The sequence below is a fragment of the Scyliorhinus torazame genome, chromosome 6, assembly GCF_047496885.1.
Source record: "Scyliorhinus torazame isolate Kashiwa2021f chromosome 6, sScyTor2.1, whole genome shotgun sequence".
NCBI classification, from domain to species: domain Eukaryota; kingdom Metazoa; phylum Chordata; class Chondrichthyes; order Carcharhiniformes; family Scyliorhinidae; genus Scyliorhinus; species Scyliorhinus torazame.
Window position 1 is genome coordinate 123,766,545 of NC_092712.1, and position 24,932 is coordinate 123,791,476.

The window sequence follows — 24,932 nt, forward strand, 5'->3', positions numbered from 1 at the left end:
TTAGTAATGAAATTAAAAATAAAATTAAAAATAAATTTTAAAAATAAATAAAAACTTTTTTTTAAATTACTTTAAAAAAATTCAAAAATGAAAATTCAACAAATCTCCTCTCCCGGGACCGGACTTCAAACATTCATTTTATTTTTCAGTGGGGGCCACCCGATGTGCTCTGCTCCCCCTCTACATTTGTCCTGGATTCGGGCCTCGCCTCGTGCCAAGCTCCATCCCCACCGCTCACTTCGGGCTCGATGGCCCCTGCTCCTCCGGCCGTGAGGCTCCTCACTGGCCCGACCCGGCGCACGAGCCTCAGGCCCCAAAGGCCGAAGAAGTCCCAATCGAAGAAACAACGGGAGAAACCCCGTTCCGCTCGCGAGCACCACCGGAAATCCATTATGGGCAATTTAATCTAAACTCTGATTTTAGAGGGTATTGGGTGCCTGTCAACTGCCAGGGCAGCTGGTATAGTAACCAACTGCCGATCTACTTCAATATTAGGCAAGCTTAGGAAGACAGAAAAGAGTCATTTTTAAACATGGAGCTGATTAAAATTGGGTTTGACTCCAATTCTTTTTCTTCCTCGTTATTTTTCTTTGTGCAAGACTTTTCTTGATTTTCTCCTGTCTTCTGACATAGGTTGTACCTTTATGTATGCCTTCTTTGATCTCTCTGGTATTCTATATCTAGCTTACCCTTTTTTTCTCTTCCTTTCTCTTTCACAGTTTCACTTTTTCTTACGTGTGTGCACATATATGTTCATATTGTAATCTTCCTACATCTCCTGTCCTATTGGTGATGATACAATTCCCGTTGAATGCGTACTGCCCAACCAACATCCATTTCTTAACCAGTGTGTTAACATAATGACCTGGATTTTACAGTCAGTGGCAAAGCAAAGCCACTCTCCACTAATCTTGAAGAAAGCTGACCACAAAGATCTCATGATATTATTGGTGGAACTTTAAACTTGCTTGACAGCAGTTAAATCTAGTGTCAAGTCAAGGCGATGTCTTGGCATGCTGCATGATGTCAGCAGCAGTTAGTGAGCCAATCGCATTGGCATATTCACACAAAACAAACCAGAAGCTTTTGATTGTTCAGGTTTAATTTAAAACTTCAGAAACTGAACAAATGTATGACTGTATTACGATAGCAACTAAAATTAAGTTGACTTTCCAAAGTAAATATATACTTTTAAATATATTTGGAATTTTTTATCATTATGGAGAGATTTGACATTCCAGAAATGTAAAATTAGCCTTTTAGGGCCAGTAAGGGTGTTCAGCAGTAATTATGATATTAGCATTTTGTTTAAAAACCCAGTTACACCTGCAGTTACAGCACGCCATCAGTGTAAGTTCTTGTCAGCTAATTATTGCGAGGGAGATTGCAGATTTTGGTCAGTTGTACAAGATGCCCTCTGAAGGGGACTAGCATTTGACAGAAACTTTTGGATGTCTGTGTTATTTGGATTTCCATGTTATTACAGTGCAGAAGGAGGCCATTTGGCCCATTGAGTCTGCACTGACCCTCCGAAAGAGCACCCCACCAAGGCCCACTCCCCATCTCCGTAACCCCACATAACCTCCACATGTCTGGACTCCTAAAGTTGCTATCAATTTCAGTGAAGTAATGACGGCAACTGCTGACAATTTTGCTGTCATTATTATAGAAAAATTCAGGTAATCATCCGGATCTCTATCACTCGTGGTAATCTATCCAATACTGATCGATAGCATAAAAATTGAGCAGGTTCCACAGTGGGTGGACAAGCCATTCTGTCAGACCACTCCCTCAAATGTTCCAAAATTCATGTTCTAGCTTTTTTTGATTTCATTTGGAGAATCAAGTTATAATTGCTGCTACATTTTCACTCGTCAGGTTGTAAAGTTTAGATTGCTTAAAGTTATGTAGCACAGAAAGAGGCTCTTCAGTCCATTGTGTCTGTGCCAGCCATTAAACACCTAACTATTCTAATCCCATATTCCAGCAAGTGGTCCGTAGCCTTGTATGCCATGGCATTTCAGATGCTCATCTGAATGCTTTTTGAATGCTGTGAAGGTTCTTACCTCCACCACCCATTCAGGCAGTGAGTCCTAGATTCTCACCACCCTCTTGGAGAAAGTGTTTTTCCTTAAATCCCCTCTAAGTGTCCTGCCTATTACCTTAAATATATGCCCCCTAGTTATTGACCCCTCTACTAAGGGGAAATATTTCTTCCTATCTACCCCATTTATGCCCATCATAATTTGATACACTTCAATCAGGTCCCCCCCCTCAGCCTTCTCTGCTCTTAAGGAGAACAGCCCCAGCCTAAGCTGCCTCTCTTGATATCTGAAATGCTCCAGCCCAGGCAACATCCTCTGCGCCCTTTCTAGTGCAATCACTTCCTTCGTATAGTGTGAAATGAAAATGAAAATCGCTTATTGTCACAAGTAGGCTTCAATGAAGTTACTGTGAAAAGCCCCTAGTCGCCACATTCCAGCGCCTGTTCGAGGAGGCTGGTACAGGAATTGAACTGTGCTGCTGGCCTGCTTGGTCTGCTTTAAAAGCCAGCGATTTAGCCCAGTGTGCTAAACCAGCCCCTAACTGTGGTGACCATAACTGCTAGTAGTCCAGCTGTAGCCTAACCAGCATTTAGACTGGTCCATCATAACCTCCTTGCTCTATATTCTGTGCCTCTTTAATAAAGATAATGATGTGGAGATGCCGGCGTTGGACTGGGGTGAGCACAGTACAAAGTCTTACAACACCAGGTTAAAGTCCAACAGGTTTGTTTCGATGTCACTAGCTTTCGGAGCGCTGCTCCTTCCTCAGGTGAATGAAGAGGTCTGTTCCAGAAACACACATATAGACAAATTCAAAGATGCCAAACAATGCTAGGAATGCGAGCATTAGCAGGTGATTAAATCTTTACAGATCCAGAGATGGGGTAACCCCAGGTTAAAGAGGTGTGAATTGTCTCAAGCCAGGACAGTTGGTAGGATTTCGCAGGCCAGATGGTGGGGGATGAATGTAATGTGACATGAATCCCAGGTCCCGGTTGAGGCCGCACTCATGTGTGCGGAACTTGGCTATAAGTTTCTGCTCGGCGATTCTGCGTTGTCGCGGGTCCTGAAGGCCGCCTTGGAGAATGCTTACCCGGAGATCAGAGGCTGAATGCCCTTGACTGCTGAAGTGTTCCCCGACTGGAAGGGAACATTCCTGCCTGGTGATTGTTGCGCGATGTCCGTTCATTCGTTGTCGCAGCGTCTGCATGGTCTCGCCAATGTACCACGCTTCGGGACATCCTTTCCTGCAGCGTATGAGGTAGACAACGTTGGCCGAGTCGCACGAGTATGTACCGCGTACCTGGTGGGTGGTGTTCTCACGTGTAATAGTGGTATCCATGTCGATGATCTGGCACGTCTTGCAGAGATTGCCATGACAGGGTTGTGTGGTGTCATGGTCACTGTTCTGAAGACTGGGTAATTTGCTGCACACAATGGTTCGTTTGAGGTTGCGCGGTTGTTTGAAGGCAAGTAGTGGGGATGACCTTGGCAAGATGTTCATCGTCATCAATGACGTGTTGAAGGCTGTGAAGGCTGTTAATAAAGATCAGTATTGCATATGTCTTCTTAACCACTTTATCTACCTGTCCTGCTACCTTCAGGGACCTATGGATATGCACCCAAGGTCCCTTCGATCCTCTGTACATTCTAGCGTCCCACTGTTCATTCTGTATTCCCTCGCCTTGTTAGTCCTCCCAAAATGCATCACATCACACTTTTCAAGGTTAACTTCCATGTAACTTCACAACTTGTTAAAAATCACGGCAATGCGTGCTGAGGGAGTGTTGTCCATGCAAACACAGGTACCTTTGAAATTGTAGGCATTGATGCATGTTAGGAGCTGTGTTTAAAGACATATTAGCTAACAAGGTGATGCTTGTTGGAAGATGAATTACTCAAGATCTGGATATTCTGAAAGAGGCACCCATATGTCATTTTAACATAGAAAATGCTGTAATGTAAGCAAATGTAGTTTTTTTATATGTATTGTCTTTTTTTATTAATGTTGTGTTTCTCAGATAGGGAAAATCGTTACCATTCGGCAAAAAGGTTTTTAATAAATTGTAGATCATTTTGTTTCATTGATAGTTGCTGCTGGCTGTCTGTTGTTGGTTTTCATTCTAGCATGCAACTTCCTGATTGGTGGTACTCGTATCCACTCTGTTCCAATTTGTTGCTGTTTTATGACTACAAAATGTGACCATATGCAATATGCAAAACAGCAATTTTGATGGATAGATAGAAAATTTGCACAGTTGTACCTTTATTATTTTTCTCACAACACATCTGATGATGGCCTGATTTATATTCAATCACTATAAATCATTGGCCCTGATGATATATTGCCAGTTGTATCCTCTGACTTTTATGATGGGCAATACCAAGGGGGATTTGTTAGTAATGCACAGACACAATATATCTAGTATGCACTTTCTGTCCTTCGCATTACACTTGGATGTCATTTTGATTTCAAATTTCTGTCATACGTCAAAGACAAGTATAAAGATTCACTCTGCAAGAGGATAACGTAATAATAAAATATATTGTAGTCTTAAGTGATGCTGTTTTTAACAACTTGTATTTAAATGGAACCTTTAATGTAGTAAAATGTTCCCAAGGTGCTTTACAGTAGCATTATTAAACTGAATTTGACGTTGAGCCACATAAGGCTATATTTGGGCAGAAGAGTTAAGTGCTTTGTCAAGGCGGTAAGTTTTGATCATCTTGAAGGACAGGAAGACAGGGAGTTAAGAGACATTGCAATTTCTTAGAGATGGGCAGTACGGTAGCACAATGGGCAGCACGGTAGCACAATGGGCAGCACGGTAGCACAATGGGCAGCATGGTAGCACAATGGGCAGCACGGTAGCACATGGGCAGCACGGTAGCACATGGGCAGCACGGTAGCACATGGGCAGCACGATAGCATATGGGCAGCCCAGTAGCACATGGGCAGCACGATAGCACATGGGCAGCACGGTAGCACATGGGCAGCACGGTAGCACATGGGCAGCACGGTAGCACATGGGCAGCACGGTAGCACATGGGCAGCACGGTAGCACATGGGCAGCACGGTAGCACATGGGCAGCACGGTAGCACAATGGGCAGCACGGTAGCACAGGTGGATAGCACTGTGGCTTCACAGCTCCAGGGTCCCAGGTTCGATTCCCCGTTGGGTCACTGTCTGTGTGGAGTCTTCACGTTCTCCCCGTGTCTGCGTGGGTTACCTCCGGGTGCTCCGGTTTCCTCCCACAGACCAAAGACGTGCAGGTTAGGTGGATTGGCCATGATAAATTGCCCTTAGTGACCAAAAAGGTTAGGAGGGATTATTGGGTTACGGGAATAGGGTGGAAGTCAGGGCTTATGTGGGTCGGTGCAGACTCGATGAGCCGAATGGCCTCCTTCTGCACTGTATGTTCTATGAAAAACAATCTTAATATACTGAATCTTTCAGACCTGCAATTCTTAGCTCTAGTATCATATTCCAGTTTGTAAAGTTTCCCGACTAAACAAAAGTTGCACTTTTGAATGACCAAACCCTCTGTGCCACTAGTAGCACTCCCCTTCATTTATACCCAAATACTACCGCAAATTCAGATGAGGGCTGGTGCATCATTAGACATGGAAATTCAAAGCTTGGTGTCCACGATGCGCTGCTCTGCCATTAGCTTTGCCAAAACAGCATCTTGCTGTCTGGCTCCGCATTGAAATACATTAAGTGGCAAAATGTTGCTGTATTTACACGGTACATACCAGCCGGAGGCCGGTTTAGCTCAGTTGGCTGGACAACTAGTTTGTGATGCTGAGCGAGGCCAACAGCGCAGGTTCAATTCCCATATTGGCTGAGGTTATTCATGAAGGCCCTGCCTTTCTCAACCTTGCCCCTCGCCTGAGGATATGGTGACCCTCAGGTTAAATCACCACCAGTGAGCTCTGCTCCGCAAAGGGGAAGCAGCCTATGGTTACCTGGGACCATGGCAAATTTACTTATTTACCAACTAATGTTGCCACAGAAAGTTAGATCTGATCTGAAGTGATGTCAGGAGCCTGTTTTAGAGCTATTTGAAGTACGTGCGTATTTAATTAAGCTTGGATTAGCTGTATGATGTTTGCGATGTGCGAGTAGCTAATTACTGGCAATGAACTTCTCTGGCATCAAAAATTAATTATTGTATGTTTGGAAAATGATTCTTTAAGATTTAAATTGTTAGCTATTTTAAAAATGAGATTTTATTTCTCGTTCTCTCTCTCTCTCTCTCCCTCTCTCTCTCTCTCTCTCTCCCTTCTCTCTCTCATTCTCTTTCTCTCATTCTCTCTCAGTTCAATCTATCTTTCCTTTTTATTTTTCTTTCTGTGCCTGGTTTGATATTTAATTTACCCACACTAATTTGCACTTCCTTCTCAGTCCTATGACTATTACTTCCACAAACCTTCAATATCATTGGTAAAGAGACACATAGATGCTTGTTCTGTTTACTTAGGTCCCAGGTGTCTAGTTTCTCTTGTTATGATAGCAGGAAGACAACCAATATTTTGGGGTATGCCGATAAACACTCACAGCAACAGAATTACTTTACTGACAAGAACGCCTGTAGTCTTACATCAGTTGTCAATGTTCCCATTTTACCACAAATCTTTGAAAGGTGTCTCACTTTCACATTGCGTGGGATGTGACCTCATTATCATGAAAAAAGATTATAGTCCCAAATCTGATTGAATCCAGGATACTATTTTTGAATCCTAAGAATGGAGTAATTTCACTGAAATTTCCCTAAAGCTTAATATTGGTAGGCATAGTGTTTGGCCTGTGTGAGAATTAGCAACAATAAAATTATATACTATTTCCTTTCAAATGTCTGTTGTGTTTGAAGAAAGAAATTTAATCTGTAAAATGTCTATGGATACGGGTCAATCACTGGTTGAAGAAGCCCATTTTATGGAATGAATTAGAACATCACAACATCAAAGTATATCAGCTTTATTGCAATTTTGTTGATGGTATATTGGTACCAAAGGCCTAATGGCAACCCTAGAATAAAGGATAAATGTGCTTTTGTGTTATACCTCATGTTAGGATACCAGATTATACCCTGACTTTTTCTAGAATTCCTGGACGAGAACCCCAAACAATTTTTCAATTTGTAAAACTGAGAGGAAAGAATGTTTCACCCTAGGAGTGATGACTCTGACAAAGACAAATAGGTATCCTTTATGTTGAAACAAACTTTAAACTCAGAATTAACCACATTAACATCAACGAAATAGCTTTGCAATTGAGTTACATATTTCTTAAATAAAAGGAAGGACTTTAACTTATTTTCTACACCTGCCACTAATTCCAGTTAAGAAACCCAATACAGTACAAATGCTACTTATAAATAAAATTAACAAAACAGGTTTATTTGCGGTCTTCAATGTAGAGACGATTTGGAGAGACCCTTTCAAGAGCAGATCCAATACACTTATGTCTTGCCAGACACTTCTGCTCAATCTAACCGCATTTGGCAAACCTAAAAACTACACACAGATCTGGCTTCTCCCATTAATTGCATCATCTGTGTCCCACTAAGATGTCCCATCACCTGTTTAGCTAGGACTAAATACAATTCCCTCACAAATAATAATAATCTTTATTAGTGTCACAAGTAGGCTTACATTAACACTGCAATTAAGTTACTGTGAAAATCCGCGAGTCCCAACACTACAGCGCCTGTTCAGGTACACTGAAGGAGAATTCAGAGTGTCCAATTCACCTAACAAACACGTCTTTCAGGACATGTGGGAGGAAACCGGAGCACCCGGAGGAAATCCATGCAGGCATGGGGAGAACATGCAGGCTGCGCACTGACAGTGACCCAAGCCGGGAATTGAAACCGGGTTCCTGGCGCTGTGAAGCAACAGTGCTAACCACTGTGCTACCGTGCATCCACTCTTCAGGGAATCTCCAGCTAATCAAAATAATATCCCATTAGCCATCTTTCTGTAAACAAGTAAATTGTTAAAATCAAATCATTATCCCATCTTTTGCGACTCCTTAATTTCAATTTTAGTAGACACACTGCCTGCATGTATTTTAAACCAGCATTTTTAATAACATTACTGCCACAAATATGAAGTATAATATACATCTTCCACAATCATCACACTTTCAAATGAAATATGTGGCCTTTGAAGTTGAATATTCTCACAATCCTAAAGTTCCAAGAAGATTGAATAATTTTGATCTCTTTGTCGTCCCATCTTCCAACATGAGTAAGACATTAATAAGACCAGAATCTCAAAAAATACTTCCCATTGTCGCCTCACCTGCAGCTCACCTGTTACCAATTTTGAGCCTTGAAAGAAGTGTATTGGGCTCCTGCTAGAAACGAGTGGTATCCTCACTTGAAAATTGGGATCCCAGGACCAAGAATCCCAGTGCTACCTTCGTGGTTCAATACAGTGCTCCCTCTAATCTTGCCCACTGCCCTGAGTGTTAAGCGACCAAATTAGTCTCCCTTAAAAGGGGTTACTGGCTGGCTTAAGGAAAATGTTGAAGTAATGGTTGCACGATCAGTACAGTTATTATTCCTGCACCTCTCTAAAGCTCCTCCAAAACTTGGACTTAATGTATCTGCCTGTTCACACACAAATCAGACTGGTGCTCCTGTTTAATCATGTTCCGCTCAGCTCAGTTGCACATATGGATTGCCAGACTCCCTTCCCACGCCCAGATCATTGACTTGGCCATTAACACCAGAGATCATTTCCATGCAAAGAGGTGCAACCAGGCAAAAAAATGAAGTCCACATTATCTTGATTTGAAAACCCATACAACAAACATCTTCGTGATGCAGTGCTTGGACTTCGATGATCAAAGCAGTCTTCAGAATTTCATCACCATTTTTAGTATTACATTATTGTATTCTTATTTGTTGGCGTTGAGCATGAAGGAATAATGGATTCTAAGCTGTAGTAATGAACTTCATTCTTTAATAAAAATGTAACCTTCACATTCAAACCTTAAGTTCATCCAATCCCTCTCCACTTTTTTTAGACCTGGTGTGCCTTCGACTATTGGCCCAGAATTTGCTGCAATGGTGACATTGGCGTCATGCACCATAAATCCTGCAGTCTTGTGCTTATCCTGCTATTGTTAACTTGCTCAAAATGTTACTGGTTGTTAAAGTACAATAGGAAGTGAGCATAGCAGTGAATCAGGCACTCAGCTAATGCGAATGGTTATTCCTGACCATTCCTCCTTCTCAATCTTGCCCCTCGCCTGAGGAGCGGTGACCGTTGGGTTAAATCACCACCAGTCAGCTCTCCCCCTCAAAGAGTCAAGCAATGGTCATCTGGAACTATGGTGACTTTACTATTTTACTTTAAAAAAAATGTTTTTTTAATTAGAGTACCTAAGTCTTTTTTTCCAATTAAGAAGCAATTTAGTATTGTAAATTCATCTACCCTGCACATCCTTTTGGGTTTTGGGGGTGACACCCACGATGACACGGGGAGAATGTGCAAACTCCACACAGTGACCCGGGCCGGGATCGATCCCGGGTCCTTGGCGCCGTGAGGCACCAGTGCTAACCACTGTGCCACCGTGCTGCCCACTATTTTACTTTCTAATGGCTATAGCTTCTTAAATAAGCCTTAATCTACAATTAATTTAAACTGTACTATTCTTTCCTAAGTTTGAGATTTTTGTCATTTACGCAGCTGTGTGAGAATTAATTAATTTAGGTCACTGCAAGTTATTACATTATCAATTACTGGTAATTTAGGAATAAAATAATTGCTGAGTTTTATTCTCACTGATTCGAAGAGCATAACATTCTGGATTTTGTATAAGATACTGACTTTTCTCAGTCAATGTGCTTGAAATGTTTTTTTAGATATATGTACACCAGTCTAACTGATTGAAACAATAGATTCTTAATGAAATTTGAATTAGCAGAAAATATTTGTTTACTGTGTTGTTGCCTTTAGTGAGGTTGAGCTCTGGAAAAAACAATATTTAAATTCTGGGAACAATTTCATAACGTCTCCTTCTGTGCTGTAAGAATTCTGTGACCCCCGAACAGTGTAAAAGGGAGAAATTATGGAGTAAGTAACTTCTGATGTCATTAATTACACCACTGTAATTTATTTCCCTGTGTCCTTTTTAAATTTTAAATAATAAGATGGCAATAATAAAACTGAAAATCCCAGGTACCAAAGGCACCTGGTTGTTTGATCTCTGCAACAGTAGTTCATTTTTAACAATAAGATTTGAACACAAAATTTGGAGCAATAAATGACACCACTGCCACGCCACTTATGTCATTATATTTGAGTTTGAGTGGCAGTATCATGAAAACGAATGTCAGAGAATGTCAGGATTAATATTGATTTTAATGATGGCAGAGCTGATTTAACTTATCCAGGTAATGATGAAGTTGTGTAAAAGTCACAGGAAAAAAATCACGGTGGTGTAATTAATGATATTAAGTTACTTTGTAATTTCCCCCTTTTACAGTGGTCAACGGGGTCACAGAATTCCAGCACAGGAAGAGGCCATTCAGCACATAATGTCTGTACCGTCTCCATGTAGGAGAATTTACCTAATGTCACTAAATCCGCACCCCCCCCACTGTAGTCCTGTACATTTTTCCTTTTCAGATAACAATACCAATTCCCTCTTGAATGCCTTGATTGTACCTGTCTCACTACACTCTCACACAGTGCATTCCAGATCCGAACCACTCACAGCATGAAAAAGATTTTCCTCATGTCACCATTGCTTCTTTTGCCAGTTACCTTCAATCTGTGCCCTCATGTTCTTAATTCTTCAATCAATGGGAGCAGTTTTCCCTCATGACTTTAATACCTCTATCAAATTTACTACCATCCTTCCCTTCTGCAAGAAAAACAGTCCCAACTTCATCAGTCTATCCATGTAACAGAAGTTCATAATCCCTGAAACTATTCTTTCAAATATTTTCTGAAATCTGAAGTGCCTTCACATGCCCAGAACTGGACGCAGTACTCCAGCTAAGTCCAAACTACTGTTCTATACAAGTTTGAGAAAACTTTCTTGCTAGATGCTGTATGCTTTATTAACCGTTCTCCCAACCAGCCCTGCCTCCTTCAGTGATTTATACACCAAGGTCTCTCTGCTCCTGCAGTTCTCTACCCCCCCCCCCCCCCCCCCCCGGCACCATAGAATTGTGCCCTTTATTTTTATTGTTTTTCCGTATTCTCCCTATCAAAATGTATCACTTCACACTTCGCAGCATTAAATTTCCTATGCCAATTATCTGCCCATTGCTCCAAGCTGTCTAGGTCCTTTTGAAGTTCTACATTATCCTCATTTCACAATGGTTCCAAGCTCCATACCATCTGCAAATTTTGAAATTATGCTCTGCCCACCCAAGATCTAGATTATTAATCTGAAGTCATAGAGCTTTACAGCACGGAAAGAGGCCCTTCGGCAAAGTGTCTCCGTGAGTTCAGGGAACAGGTTATATTTTGAGAACAAGAGGTATCTTCAGATAAAGCAGTGTGTTAACATATTCATAGTCTTTTGTTGTGTGTATTTTTTTCTTTTACTTTACTAAATATTCTTTATTAATTGTTTATACAATGACTGGACTGGTTTCTCATTGGGTTGTACATTGTTTCTCACATTATGAGAATCAGTGTTTCAAGTTACCCTTCAGGATTTTGGGATACTCTGATAACATCAGCGGGGTTCTTAACACTAAGGAAGACTGGATAATTATGGCCAGTGCCTCTGGAATTTCCTATGTCACCTCCCTCACTTTCCTTGAATGCATCTCATCCGGTCTTAGTGTCTTATCGACTTTAAATACCGACAATGTTTCCTATGCACCTCCTTATCAATTTTAAAGCCTTTAATTGTCTGAACTACCCTTTCTTTCATCCATTAATATTTAGTACCCAGCCCTTCTTTGAACCAGGTCACTTTATAGCTGCAACATTGTATTTTCAGATGTCAATCTACACCTGTAATTTACCAATCTTATTTACCACACTTTGCACTTTCACATACATGCATAATGGCACTAATTTGGACTTTATTACTTTCTTCCTGACTCTGAACCCACCTAATAACTTACTATTTCCTCCTTGTCTGTCCCTATGTAATATGGAACTATTCTTTTCTCTAACACTGTTTAGTATTCTATCTTTATGCACTTTATTTCCCTTTTCTACTACTATATGCTCTTGCCCAACCCCCTAGAATTTAATTTAACCTCCCACCAAACTCAAACTTCCCCACGAGATGTCTGGTCCCACTCCTATTAAGACCTTTTGTAGAATTCAATGGGGAAAAGATCACCTGACCAACTTGGTTGTATATTGGGCAGAATTCATAAAGGAGAGGCGTCAAAGCTATTTCACCTTGTACAAGAACGATTGTAGTTGATACTGTTATATTCCTTGCCTTGTTCTCCAAGATAACCAGATATGTAGTGCTGACAAAGAATATAAACTAATTTATTTTACACTACTGGTAGCATGTTATATCTCCACTACTAAACTTGATTAGGTTCGCACACTTTACTGAGTAACAGATAATAAAATAATAATACTGAATCTGCAGTACAGTAATTAATATTCTCTCTAACTATTAAACTATACTATAACTCAACTTCACACTATCCTTCTATCATCGACTTCTCCAACAGCTTCTCCCAGAATTCCTAGAGATGCAGCCTTATATACAATTACTTAGTAACGCCATATAGTGTTTGATTTACACACAGTTTCTGATGTTAATCCTTTATTACACTTGTACTATACATATCATTACAGATACAGCCAGTACTTGAAATGGGGATAATTTCAAAACTAATTTGTGAAAACAATATTTCAATGGTCAGTCTATGGGTCAGACTCTCTAGGGTGACTGTGGGAAGCAGAATTGCTTTATTCAAGTCCAAATTAGATAGATTTATTTCAGGAAATCATATTTTGTAACAGTGTATGCATAGTTTGAGACATGGCATGTGGTAAGTATAACATGCTTGGGACGCAAAAGGTGGCTTTGGACTTTATAGTCCCTAAAACTGTTCAACAGAGGTTTTCCTCATGTCTTTTCTGGATGTGCCGTAAGGACTAATTGATAGAGATTGATCACTACGATTCATCAATAGCTGCAGTATCATTGTATCATGTAACTGACTGGTAGAAAGCAAACTAGATGGACCTTGATATTTTTTCCAAGTATTAATTCTTTTGTTCCTAAAGTTATAAGAATTCAGGTAGTCCAAACCAAACTCCTATTCTTGAAGAGAGACTGCGAAGAGTCTGATTAAAAATAAGCTTAAAGAACAAGTTCATTTTTACTACCCCTCCTTCCCATAATCCCCCCCCCCCCCCGCCCCTTCATCTGTAAAACACATTCAGCAAATGAGTATGTTTGTCTTAATTTGAGCACAGAACGTAGAATTTTTGGAAATGAGGCAAATGGTGTGTTGACATTCGTGAACTCAACTTTTGGAAATCCCCCAAAAGATGCATTTTTTAACCTTCAGCCCATGAACTTGTTTTAATTGATTTGCGCAAGCATCTCTATCTGCCTTTTTAGTGGGAAAGATTTTATTTAGAAATATCATCCCTGGACAGTGTCAATCTATTTTCAGTGAGCGTCAAACTGAAAATCAGACAATTTTAATCCAACATTTCACCATCCAATTGATGATCTGTGCTTCCCAGCATAAAAAATAAAACCAAGGTCTGAAGTGATTATTCAAGAGTACTACATAACCGCCTTGGATTTTATCAAAGGTAATTGTTGAAGACCCTTTCTTACGAGCTCTTCGATTCAATGAGTATTTCAATAAAGTCTGAATGGATTTCATTATGTTACTACATGTAAAACTGTTAAATCTTTTGTTTGTAATATTATGTTATGTCTGTTTCGCTCCTGCAGACGTTGGGTCAGACTTTTGTTTGGACGAGAATTTCCTCTTCAGGATCTCTTGGTGATCTGGGATACTTTATTTGCTGACAGTGTCACCCTGGATTTAGTTGACTATGTTTTTGTAGCAATGCTGTTATACATAAGAGATGTTTGTAAGTATATGCATATATATATATATATATATATTACATTTTTATTGCTAATTTCCAATGCTTTTTTAAATACTTGATGTAATATGTATGATAAACTTGCAATGATATTTCATTATATCGAAATAGGAGTCAAGCTTTGAGTTTTTTGACCACTTCTACAGCAAAATATTCAGGTGACATTGGTTACTTTTTAAATACTGCATTTCAAAGAAGAGGGTAGTTACGCATTTTTTAAAAACGGTTCTCTGAGATAGTTATTAATATTTGTTTTCCCAAAGGTGTAAACATTAACAGTTTGTCTCTATTATCAATTAGCACTTCATACCTATTCTGTTTTGAAGTCTCTGGTTCTGGTACTTGGCAGCAGGTGTCTAAGCACACCTTCCTTTTCAGCTTTGAACAGACAGAAATGTTAAAATCCGGACCTGTTAATGCTGCCTATGCAGTAAGGCTTTTAAATTGGAAATCTATGAACGCATTCAACAAATCATAGAGATTAGAAATGCTGGAAAACTGGAAAGTCATTTTGTTTAAGTCGAGTAAGTCGGCCCACTGATGTGGGGAAACATGCTTTTTTCATATTATGCCAAGATAAATTGTGCTGATTGAAACAAGTGAGTTCGATCCCAACTGATAATTCTGTATGTTCACATTACTGTTCAATAAAGCAGCTTATTGATTCATATGCGACTTTGCTTTAATTGGTGTCTTATCGGTCCATCTTTAGAAATGTTTGAATGCCACTAGTAAAAGACATCAATATCCAGTTTAAGTCATGAGGGGCTATTATTGTTAAACCTTTTTTATGCTAATATATAAATATATGTAAAAGTAAGATACTTAAACCACATAAGGCAGCAACCAATGCCATTGGACCTGAGAAGGTTGATATTGTATATCTAAGTTTTAAACAGTAAGAAAAATAGGTATAGCAAAGCACAAGCATTGGTATGTGGAAGCCTGCCACCTTGTGACTAAAACATCATTCCAACTTGATTGAAATAATTTTATAGCCTGCAAGTTGCATTGTAAATATAGCAAAGCTTTTGTCTGTACATGCTTCGGGAATTAGATGAAAAACAGACCTTAATAAAGATCGATATCTTACTGCTTTAACTATACTACTTGAGGCGATTTTTTTTATTTATAAAGAGTCCAGATGTGTAGTTGATTAAATATCAAAACATACTCCTGACCGATTGGTTTAAATGTCAAGCTCATAAGTAAACAATAATCATTTAAGTTATGTAAGAACGCAGTACCATATAGTTTTCTGTTCAGATAGCACTAACTTGCATTATTAATGTACCATGTGTTTTGGGCTTTAATGACTTTCACAAAAAGTACAGTAAATGGTCACAAGAGAACAAAAGTATTATGGAACAGTGAGCACAGTAAGAGAGTGCTTCACAAATGAAACCAGATGTATGAAATTACAAGCTGTCAGATCAAAAAGGAAATGAAGATGATAAAGTAGTTCTCACTATAAAATATAATTATTTGTTTCAATTACTTTCAAAATTCTTTGCTCATAATCTTAAAATGTCCAGATTTGCAATGACTACTAGCATACAACAGTCAATTGAGTGATTGGAGCACACAATATTGCCTTGGATGTTTTAATTTCTCTATTTTTAAGGCATTTAATTTGGTAACAATGTAATGAATAACAATAATATTCAATTACTGAAATATTATCAGACATTTCATAGAATGGCTAAAATAAATTTGATGAAGGATCCTGAGGTTATTGCGAAAAGGTATATTATTCATTGTGTTGATGTTCTGTAAATATTGCTTTACCCTGATTTATATCTCACTGTTAAAAGTGGTCTTATCTTTAAGTAAAGCTGTTTTTCAAACATTATTCTGCCATTATTCTTTGTTCTTTATTTGTGTGATGAAAACTGTAGGATATCTGGCTGTTTCCCTACCCAAACAAAACTGTTGGACAAATGCCTTCTGGGATAATATTGTTTTTAATTCCTAGATTTTGCTGTCTTCTGTGGTTATTAAAGGTATACCTATATATGTATGTGTGAGAGTATACATATATATATATATATATATATATATGACTAAAAACACTTGTACTGTTTTGTGTTTTATCTTCCTCAGTAATTGCCAGTAACTATCAAACCTGTCTTGGACTACTTCTCCATTACCCTTCTGTAGAAGATGTACATTCCTTAATTCAGAAAGCACTCTTCTTACGAGATCCAAAGGTAACATACTATCATTTGAGTTACATTCTTATGTTTAAAAAAAATATTTTCAGAATTGCACTGCTCATTGGCCCTCTCTGAAATTGAACCGTATAGAGACCTAACTAATAATAAATTATGTAAAATTAAGATATGTTTATTAACTATGAAATAAATTGAAATCAATTAAGATGCATTTGTGATTCTAAATGTTGCATAATTGGGATTTGCATTTATTTTTGAGGTATAAAATTACAGGGCAATGCAACAGAATGTAGCATGATATGTTTGAATACTTAAAAATAATAATAAACAATGTGACGGTTGAGATTCAACCTTTAAACAATATGAAGTCAACCAAAGGAAAATCTATATTTGAAACATATATTTGTAGTACATTCTATGAAAATGGGTAAACTCTGTGAAAAATAGGAACATTATTGTGGCATCTCCACTATGGTTTGCTGGTTCAATAATGGTCATTTGCTGGCTTATAAAAAGAAGAAAATGTTCTGAATTATTGTACATTTGAGGGCACATCTGTAACCAGAGGGGTAATAATTCACCAATTATAGCTTCCGAGCTGCAGTCAATATTTGTTTTATTGTACCCATGAGCTAAATTTATTTTTCAAATGGGAAATGTTTTCACCCATTTTGAATGGTTAATAGCCTGTGCTTTGTGGTCTGTTCACTGAAGATTATTGCCTACTGTCATCAGTTATTTGCCAAGACTGAAAACAATTTCTCATGAATAATTTTCATCAAATCATGTATTTCAGGCCAAAATTATCACAAATATATAACCAAACCAACATTGTTCGTATTTAAAAAGACACTGTCAGTAAATGCAAGTAACTTTATTATCGGAAATATCTATAATTGTTTTTCTGTTTCTTGGCGGCCCTCATTTGTTGGGCTTGTTCTGTTACATCAAATTACCAGTCTTGGCTCAGTGATAATAATGTTGCCTATTAGTCAGAAGATCATGTGTTTCAAACCAACTACAGAAACTTTAAAGCACATAATTTTAGACTGGCGCTTCAGAGCAGTACAAGCTGCACAATCTGAGATTAAACCAGGTCCCATCTGTCTGCTCAGCTCGATGTGAAGGATCCAGTGGCAATATTGGAACAAAAGGAGGGGTGGTTTCCATAGTGTACTGGTAAATCAACTAACATCACGAAAAAGATTATCTAGTCATTTGACTCATTGCTGCCAATTGGACTTTGCTGTGTAGTGATTGGTTACATTATATTGCAGCAGTGATTATACTTCAATTAGACTTAATTGACTTATTGTAAAGCACTTTATAGGTTGTTTTAGAATGCACCCCTGGAGCGGAGTAGAGATAGGGGTGGGCTGGCGCTGCCCAACCTCTGTGGGTACTACTGGGCCGCCAATGCGACAATGGTGCGCAAGTGGGTGATGGAGGGGGAGGGGGCAGCATGGAAGAGGCTGGAGACGGCGTCCTGTGTGGGTACGAGTCTGGGGGCGCTGGCAACGGCACCGCTGCTGCTCCCTCCAAGGAGGTATACCACGAGCCCGGTGGTGGTGGCGGCCCTCAAAATTTGGGGGCAGTGAAGGCGGCATAGGGGGGAAGTTAGGGCCTCGGCGTGGACCCCATTACGGGGGAACCACCGGTTCGCCCCAGGAAGAACAGGTGGAGGGTTTTCGGGGTGGCACAGGGCAGGGATACGAAAGTTGGGGGACCTGTTTGTGGACGGGAAGTTCGCGAGCTTGGGTGAGCTGGAGGAGAAGTACGGACTCCCCCCGGGGAACACCTTCAGCTACTTACAGGTAAGGGCGTTTGCCAGGCGGCAGGTGGTGGAATTCCCACGGCTACTGCCACACACAGTACAGGACAGGGTGCTCTCGGAGAGGTGGGTGGGAGTGAGGAAGATTTCGGAAACTTACCAGGTGATGCAGGAGGAGGAGGAGGCCTCGGTGGTGGAGTTGAAAGGTAAGTGGGAGGAGGAGTTGGGAGAGGAGATCGAAGAGGGGACGTGGGCAGATGCCCGAGGGAGGGTGAACTCTTCCTCTTCGTGCGCGAGGCTGAGCCGCATACAGTTTAAGGTGCTGCACAGGGCACACATGACCGGGACAAGGATGAGCAGGTTCTTTGGGGGTGAGGACAGGTGTGTTAGGTGCTCAGGGAGCCCAGCAAATCACACCCATATGTTCTGGGCATGCCCAGCGCTGGAGGAATTTATGAAGGGAGTAGCGAGGACGGTGTCGAGGGTGGTAGGTATCAGGGTCAAACCGGGCTGGGGGCTCGCAATATTTGGGGTGGCAGAGGAGCCGGGAGTGCAGGAAGCGAAAGAGGCCGGAATTCTGGCCTTTGCGTCCCTGGTAGCCCGGCGAAGGATTCTCCTTCAGTGGAAAGATGCGAGGCCTCCAAGCGTGGAATCCTGGATCAGCGATATGGCAGGGTTCATTAAATTGGAGAGTGTGAAATTCGCCTTGAGAGGGTCGGTACAAGGGTTCTTTAGGCAGTGGCAACCGTTCTTAGACTTTCTGGCAGAACGATAGACAATGGTCAATGGCAGCAGCAGGTGGGGGGGGGGGGTTTACTTTATTTTTGTTTATGTTATTTACACTGGAAGGGTCTGAGGGGGTGTATACACCTGTTGTCTTAAGTCGGGGTGTTAATGTTAATTTATTATTTAGGTACGGGGGGGAGGGGTTTGGGGGTTGCATTTTTAGATTGTGTTTTGTACTTAACCCTGTTGGGTTCTTTTTCTTTCTCATTTTGTTATTGATATTTTCTGAAAACCTTTAATAAAAATTATTTTATAGAATGCACCCCATTTTCAGTGACTTAAAAAACCTTTTGGTGCAGTGTTATCTGCACTTCAGCCCCACACTGCTGATCTAAGGGCACCCAGTGAAGAGAGGAGGAGGAGGGAGGAAGGAGGACCTCCTCCTGAACCTGCTCCTGGGCCTGGCCAGACTTGTCATCAACAGGTCCAGGCAGCGGACGATTGAGGCAATTGTCCGACCTGACTGTATGCCCCTCTACCGCACTACATTCGGGGCCAGGTGTTCAACGAGAAGGATCATGCGGTGTCCACTGGCATCCACAGGGGCTGGAGTGCCTTATTAACCCCTCTAACCACATTTTGATTTGATGTTTTAAGTCTCATTTGTGATTCACTTTTTGTTTAAATCAGATTCCCTTTAATTTGCCCCTCAGTTTATTTAATTTAGTTTACTTGTTTATTTAAGTTGATCAAAATAGTTGGATGTCCAGTGGCCATGAACGGCACTGTGTAAATGCAAGTTCTTTATCATCATGGTTTTGCTGGCAAAGGATTTTCTTCAAATCCTTAAGAAACTGTAAAGGACAGTGTGATGAAGCAAGGTGATGCCAGCTGTAGCAAGTTCCCAACCCCAGTATCAAGGAGAAGTCCAAAGCCGAGATGAAGAGAATGTTCCCAGAAGGAGAAAAAAGTACCAGTGCACAAACTAAACTAGTACCTTTTAGATGTCTCAAGGTCGCTCGCTGAGTAGTAGAGGCACAACAGTAGGATTGTCCCTGAGCTTGGCTGATGCAAGAGATATTACCATGGGCAGTGAAGAAATGGCAGAGATGTTGAACAAATATTGTGTGCCTGTCTTCTTAATATAACACTCAAATTGCGTAGCAGAAGCACGGTGGCACAGTGGTTAGCACTGCTGGCTCACGGCACCGAGGCCCCAGGTTCGATCCCGGCCCTGGGTCACTGTCCGTGTGGAGTTTGCACATTCTCCCTGTGTTTGTATGGGTTTCACCCCCACAACCCAAAGATGTGCAGGGTAGGTGGATTGGCCACGCTAAATTGCCCCTTAATTGGAAAAATTGAATTGGGTACTCTCAATTTTTTTTTTAAAATTGCACAGCAGAAATGGAGGGTGACTAAGTGACTAAAAAGTGAAAGGAATTTTGTCAATTAATATCAGATGTGAAAAAGTATTTGAAAAACTTAAAGGATTGAAATCCAGCAAATCCCCAAGGGAGATGTGCAGGTTAGGTGGATTGGCCATGCTAAATTGCCCCTTACGTAGAGTTGCAGGAATAGAATGAGAGATTGGGCCTTGGCAGGGTAGTTTTTCACAGGGTTGGTGCCAACTCTGTGGGCCGAATGGTCTCCTTCTGCACTGTAGCAATTCTATGATTCCATTAACAATGGACTTAGAATATCATAGTGTGATCAGGCAAAGTCAACATGATTTTATGAAAGGGAAATCATGCTTGTTAAGTTCATTAGAGCTTTTCAGGTTGTGACTATGAGTTTCCAAAAGACATTCAATGCAAGGTGCCACACAAAAGGTTAATTCACAAGTTAAGGGCTCATGGATTTGAGGGTACTTTATTCTTAAGGGTAGATGATTGATTAACAGACAGGAAAAGAATATAGTGATCAAAGGAGCATTTTCAAGTAGACAGGTTATGCCTAGTGGAATGCTCCAAGGATCAGTGCTCGGACTTATCTGTGATAATAACTTGAATTGAGAGGCTAAGAGTTGTGTATCTTCGCTTGTGTTAATAACTTGAATGAAGAGGCTGAGAGTAGTGTATCTTAGCTTCATGAGAATGTAAGCTGTGAGGACGCAAAGGAGATAGAGACAGGTTAAGTGAGTGGGCAACAAAGTAGCAGATGAAGTGTAACATGGGTAAGTGTGAGGTGTTCACTTAGGCTATAAGACTGAAAAGCAGAATATATTTTAAAAGGCATGAAAACTGTAAATATTGACATTCAGAGAGACTTGGGTACACTTGTACAAGGAATGCAAGCATTTAGCATGCAGATACAGAAATCAATTTGGAAGGTAAATGCCATGTTGGTCTTTATTTCAAGGGGCTTGAAGTATAAGAATAAGGAAGACTTGCTGCAATTATACAAGTTTTATGGAGACCACACTTGGTTTTGGTCTCCATATTTAAGGAAGAATATGCTTGCATTGGAGGAGGCATAGGAAAGGTTCACTAGATTGATTCCTGGGGTGAGAGGGTTTTCCTGTGATTGAGAGACCAAGTAAATTAGGCCGATCCTCTCTGGAGTTTAAAAGAATGAGAGGCCACCTCACGGAAACATACAGGATTCAGAAGGGGCTTCATAGAGTAGATACTGAGAGTTCGCTCCCCTGGCTGCAGAATCTAGAAGATTGGGCACAGTCTCCGGAAAAGAGATGGATCATTTGGAACTGAGCTGAGAAACCTCTTCACTCAGAAGGTTGTGGATCTCTAGAAATCGCTACTCCAAAGGTGTGTGGATGCTCCATAGTGGGATTTATTTAAAGCTGAGACAGATTTTTGGTCTCGCAGGGAATCAAAGAATATGATGAGTAGGCAGGAAAGTGAAGTTAAGGCCGATGATCAGCCATTGATCATATTGAATAGCAGAGTAGGATCAAGGGGTTGCCTTGTTTAATCCTATTTTTCATATTCTCATGAGGTTCTTTGGGTCATTGATGTCGTAATAATAATTAAATTGGCAGGGTGTAATGCATATTTTTTATTGAGTAATTTTTACAAATTGCTAAAATTAAGTGGCAAGATAGAGCAAGCACATGAAATACAAAAGCAAAATATTGCGGATAATAGAAAATATTCAACATGCCCAGCAAGTTGGGCAGCATCTGTGGACAGAAAAATAGAGTGAACTTTTCAGGTTGATGACGTAAGCACACAAAAAACTTAGAAAGCCATGAAAAACAGGAATGGGGCAAGAAGTAATTCAGGAATATTATCTTAAAGCAAAGTCTTACAAGGCATGTTTTATTCAAAGCATGTTCTCCATTTTTTTGCAAATACTTTGTCACAAATAAAATAATTGCATCATAAAATATTGCATTTTCTGATGGAATGTTGATGTGGTATGTTGGGACCCATCTTCCCAAACTCTTCTGGTGACATCACTAACAAAGATATTTCCTGTTTCTCTGAGTGACTCCATTTGTTTTAACTGAGAGAACAATGCTGGAGCTTCACAAGAGCAGATCCAGAACTAAATGATCCCAGGGAAACTATGCTTCATTCTTTGTCAGTACAATGATTTCCCAGAGTCTATAGCTTTGCACACACATGAAGCAGCACTTCAAACAAAATGGAGCCCTTTAAATTCCTACTCTTTAAGTCTACAAATTTGTGTACAATAAATGTGATTTTATACCTTAATTACTATTCTAGCATAAATCCATGCAAGTAGAATGAAGTCATTATTGCGCTTATTACACACAAACTGGCTTAATTTGATTAATCGGTGTTTTTCTGTAAAGTACTTTATCATAACATTATCTAGGATACTTGCTGTACATTTAAAATCTTTTATAACTATTCAAGCAGGGTTTACAAAAATCATTGTGAATTTTTTGCATTTTCTTCATTTTCTTTGTTATTTGTTTTGAAGGGATTGTTGAAGTAAAATGTTAAATAGGGCAGCAAAATTTACTATTGGCAAAATCAGGCTTCATTTAAGATTGTAACAAATTTTAGCTTTGATGCAAGAGTTTATTCTGAAAAGAATAACTGAAGTAGGAAGCAGCAGAGCAACAAATGTTGACCTTGATAATTTATCTTGATACTGTCTTTTAGTATGTAGCTAAGCAACCACTATTGATAACAAATGCATCACATTGCAAAACTAATTGCAATAATGAAAGTAGTAACTGGCAATTAATAGAGAACAGCTAAACAAAAATAGAAGACTGGATGAATTCAGCCTGTGTGACATAACTGGCTAATATGTTTCACCTATTAGTAAATCTCGTTGTTTTAATATTTTTTTCAAAATGTAAAATTCATTACTTATTGTAGTTGCTTCCATCCGTTTTAGAAGATTATGGACTGTGCCGGGTGTATGTCACTTCTATGTTGAACATTGTCTGTTGTAGCTATAATAAAGGCTGATTCGTGAGTGGCAGTCCCTTCCGCAGCTGGTATAGATGAATAGCGCGCTCAGCCTGTGATCGACTGATTTTTTAAAACTTTCAGCCAGGCTCTCTTTTCCACCATCTGGTCATTTCTTTTGCCCTTTGCTTTTTCCACACCCTTATTAACTGCTCGTCTCCAGGCACTCGGTCAGCAGCCAGAACTTCTCATAGAATCATTGAGTTTACAGTGCAGAAGGAGGCCATTCAGCCCATCGAGTCTGCAGCGGCCCTTGGAAACCGCACCCTACTTAAGCCCACAACTCCACCCTAGCCCTGTAACCCAGTGTCCCCACCTAACTTTTTTTGGACACTAAGGGGCAATTTAGCACGGCCAACCCACCTAACCTGCACATCTTTGGACTGTGGAAGGAAACCGGAGCACCCGGAAGAAACCCACGCAGACACGGGGAGAAAGTGCAAACTCTGCACATAGTCACCCAAGGCCGGATTTGAACCCGGATCCCTAGACGTGGACAACCTGTTGGTCTCATGTCAGTGGCAAACTCGCCATAGAGCAAGTCTTTGGGAATGTGGCTGTCTTCCATTCAACACACATGATCCAGCCAACAGAGTCACAGCTGAACCATGAAGGCAGACATACTGAGGATCCCTGCACGTTGGTGTACTTTTGTATTCCTGTCCATCCATGAGATGGCTAATAATCATCCAGGGCAATGGAGGTGGGTGCTATTCAGCCACTTTTCTTGGCTTTCATAAGTTGTCCATGCTTTATTTCCATAAAAGAGAGCGCTGGGAACATAAACCTGGTACACAAGTAGTTTTGCATTTTTGGTTAGTTTGCTGTTGGTGCACTCTCACCTTCTCAGCTTTGACATGGCAGTTATGGCATTGGCAACCCTGTTGCTGATTTTGGTATCAAGGGGCAATTTGCTGGTGATCGTTGATCCAGGGTATATGAAGCTGTTGACAACCTCCAGAGTGATGGTGATGGTGGAAGATGGAGTCTCCATGTTCTCACTCACAGCCATGCCCTTCCTTTAAAAAAATAAATTGAGTACCCAATTCTATTTTTTCCAATTAAGGAGCAATTTAGCGTGGCCAATCCACCTACCCTGCACATCTTTGGATTTGTGGGGGGTGAAATCCACGCAGACACAGGGAGAATGTGCAGACTCCACACTGACAGTGACCCAGGGCCGGGATTGAACCCGAGTCCTCAGCGCCGTGAGGCAACAGTGCTAACCAGTACTGTCCTTCCTGACCCTGATTGCCAGCAGAAACATGTTGCAGGTGTGGGAGATTCGATCCACAAACGTTTGCAAATGATGGGATATCAGTATGGTGTCATCAACAAACGGTAATTCATGGATAAGGACCTTGGGCACTTTGATCTGAGCACAGTTTTGCAAAGTTGAAGAGCTTGCTGTCACATGTGGTGTGCAATTGAACATCTTCATTTATGTCACCAAAATCATACCATAACAGCGTGGAGAAGAATATGCCAAAGAGCATTGATGATAGGACGCAGCCCTGCTTTACCCCGCTGCTAATCTTGAAAGTGTCTGATGATGATCCATTGTATCTGACAGCATGTTCTTGTGGAAAGAAGAAATGAAGCCCAGGAATCTAGGTAGGCAGCCTAATTTCTGCAGCAGTTTGAGGAATCCGTCTCTGCTGAGGAGATCAAAGGCCTTTGAAGCCAAAGTAGAGTGGTCTACGCCGTTTGCGGCACTTCTCC

At 40.5% G+C, this 24,932-nt stretch overlaps 1 protein-coding gene across 1 annotated transcript in view; it reads left to right on the plus strand.

Moving 5' to 3' along the window:
* tbc1d5 (TBC1 domain family, member 5) overlaps positions 1 to 24,932 on the plus strand; it is a 783,418-nt gene that overhangs the window by 535,537 nt on the left and 222,949 nt on the right. The window contains exons 16-17 of the mRNA XM_072508754.1: positions 13,973 to 14,115; positions 16,234 to 16,340. Of these exons, the coding sequence (XP_072364855.1) occupies positions 13,973 to 14,115; positions 16,234 to 16,340 (250 nt within the window). The remainder of the gene's footprint in view (positions 1 to 13,972; positions 14,116 to 16,233; positions 16,341 to 24,932) is intronic.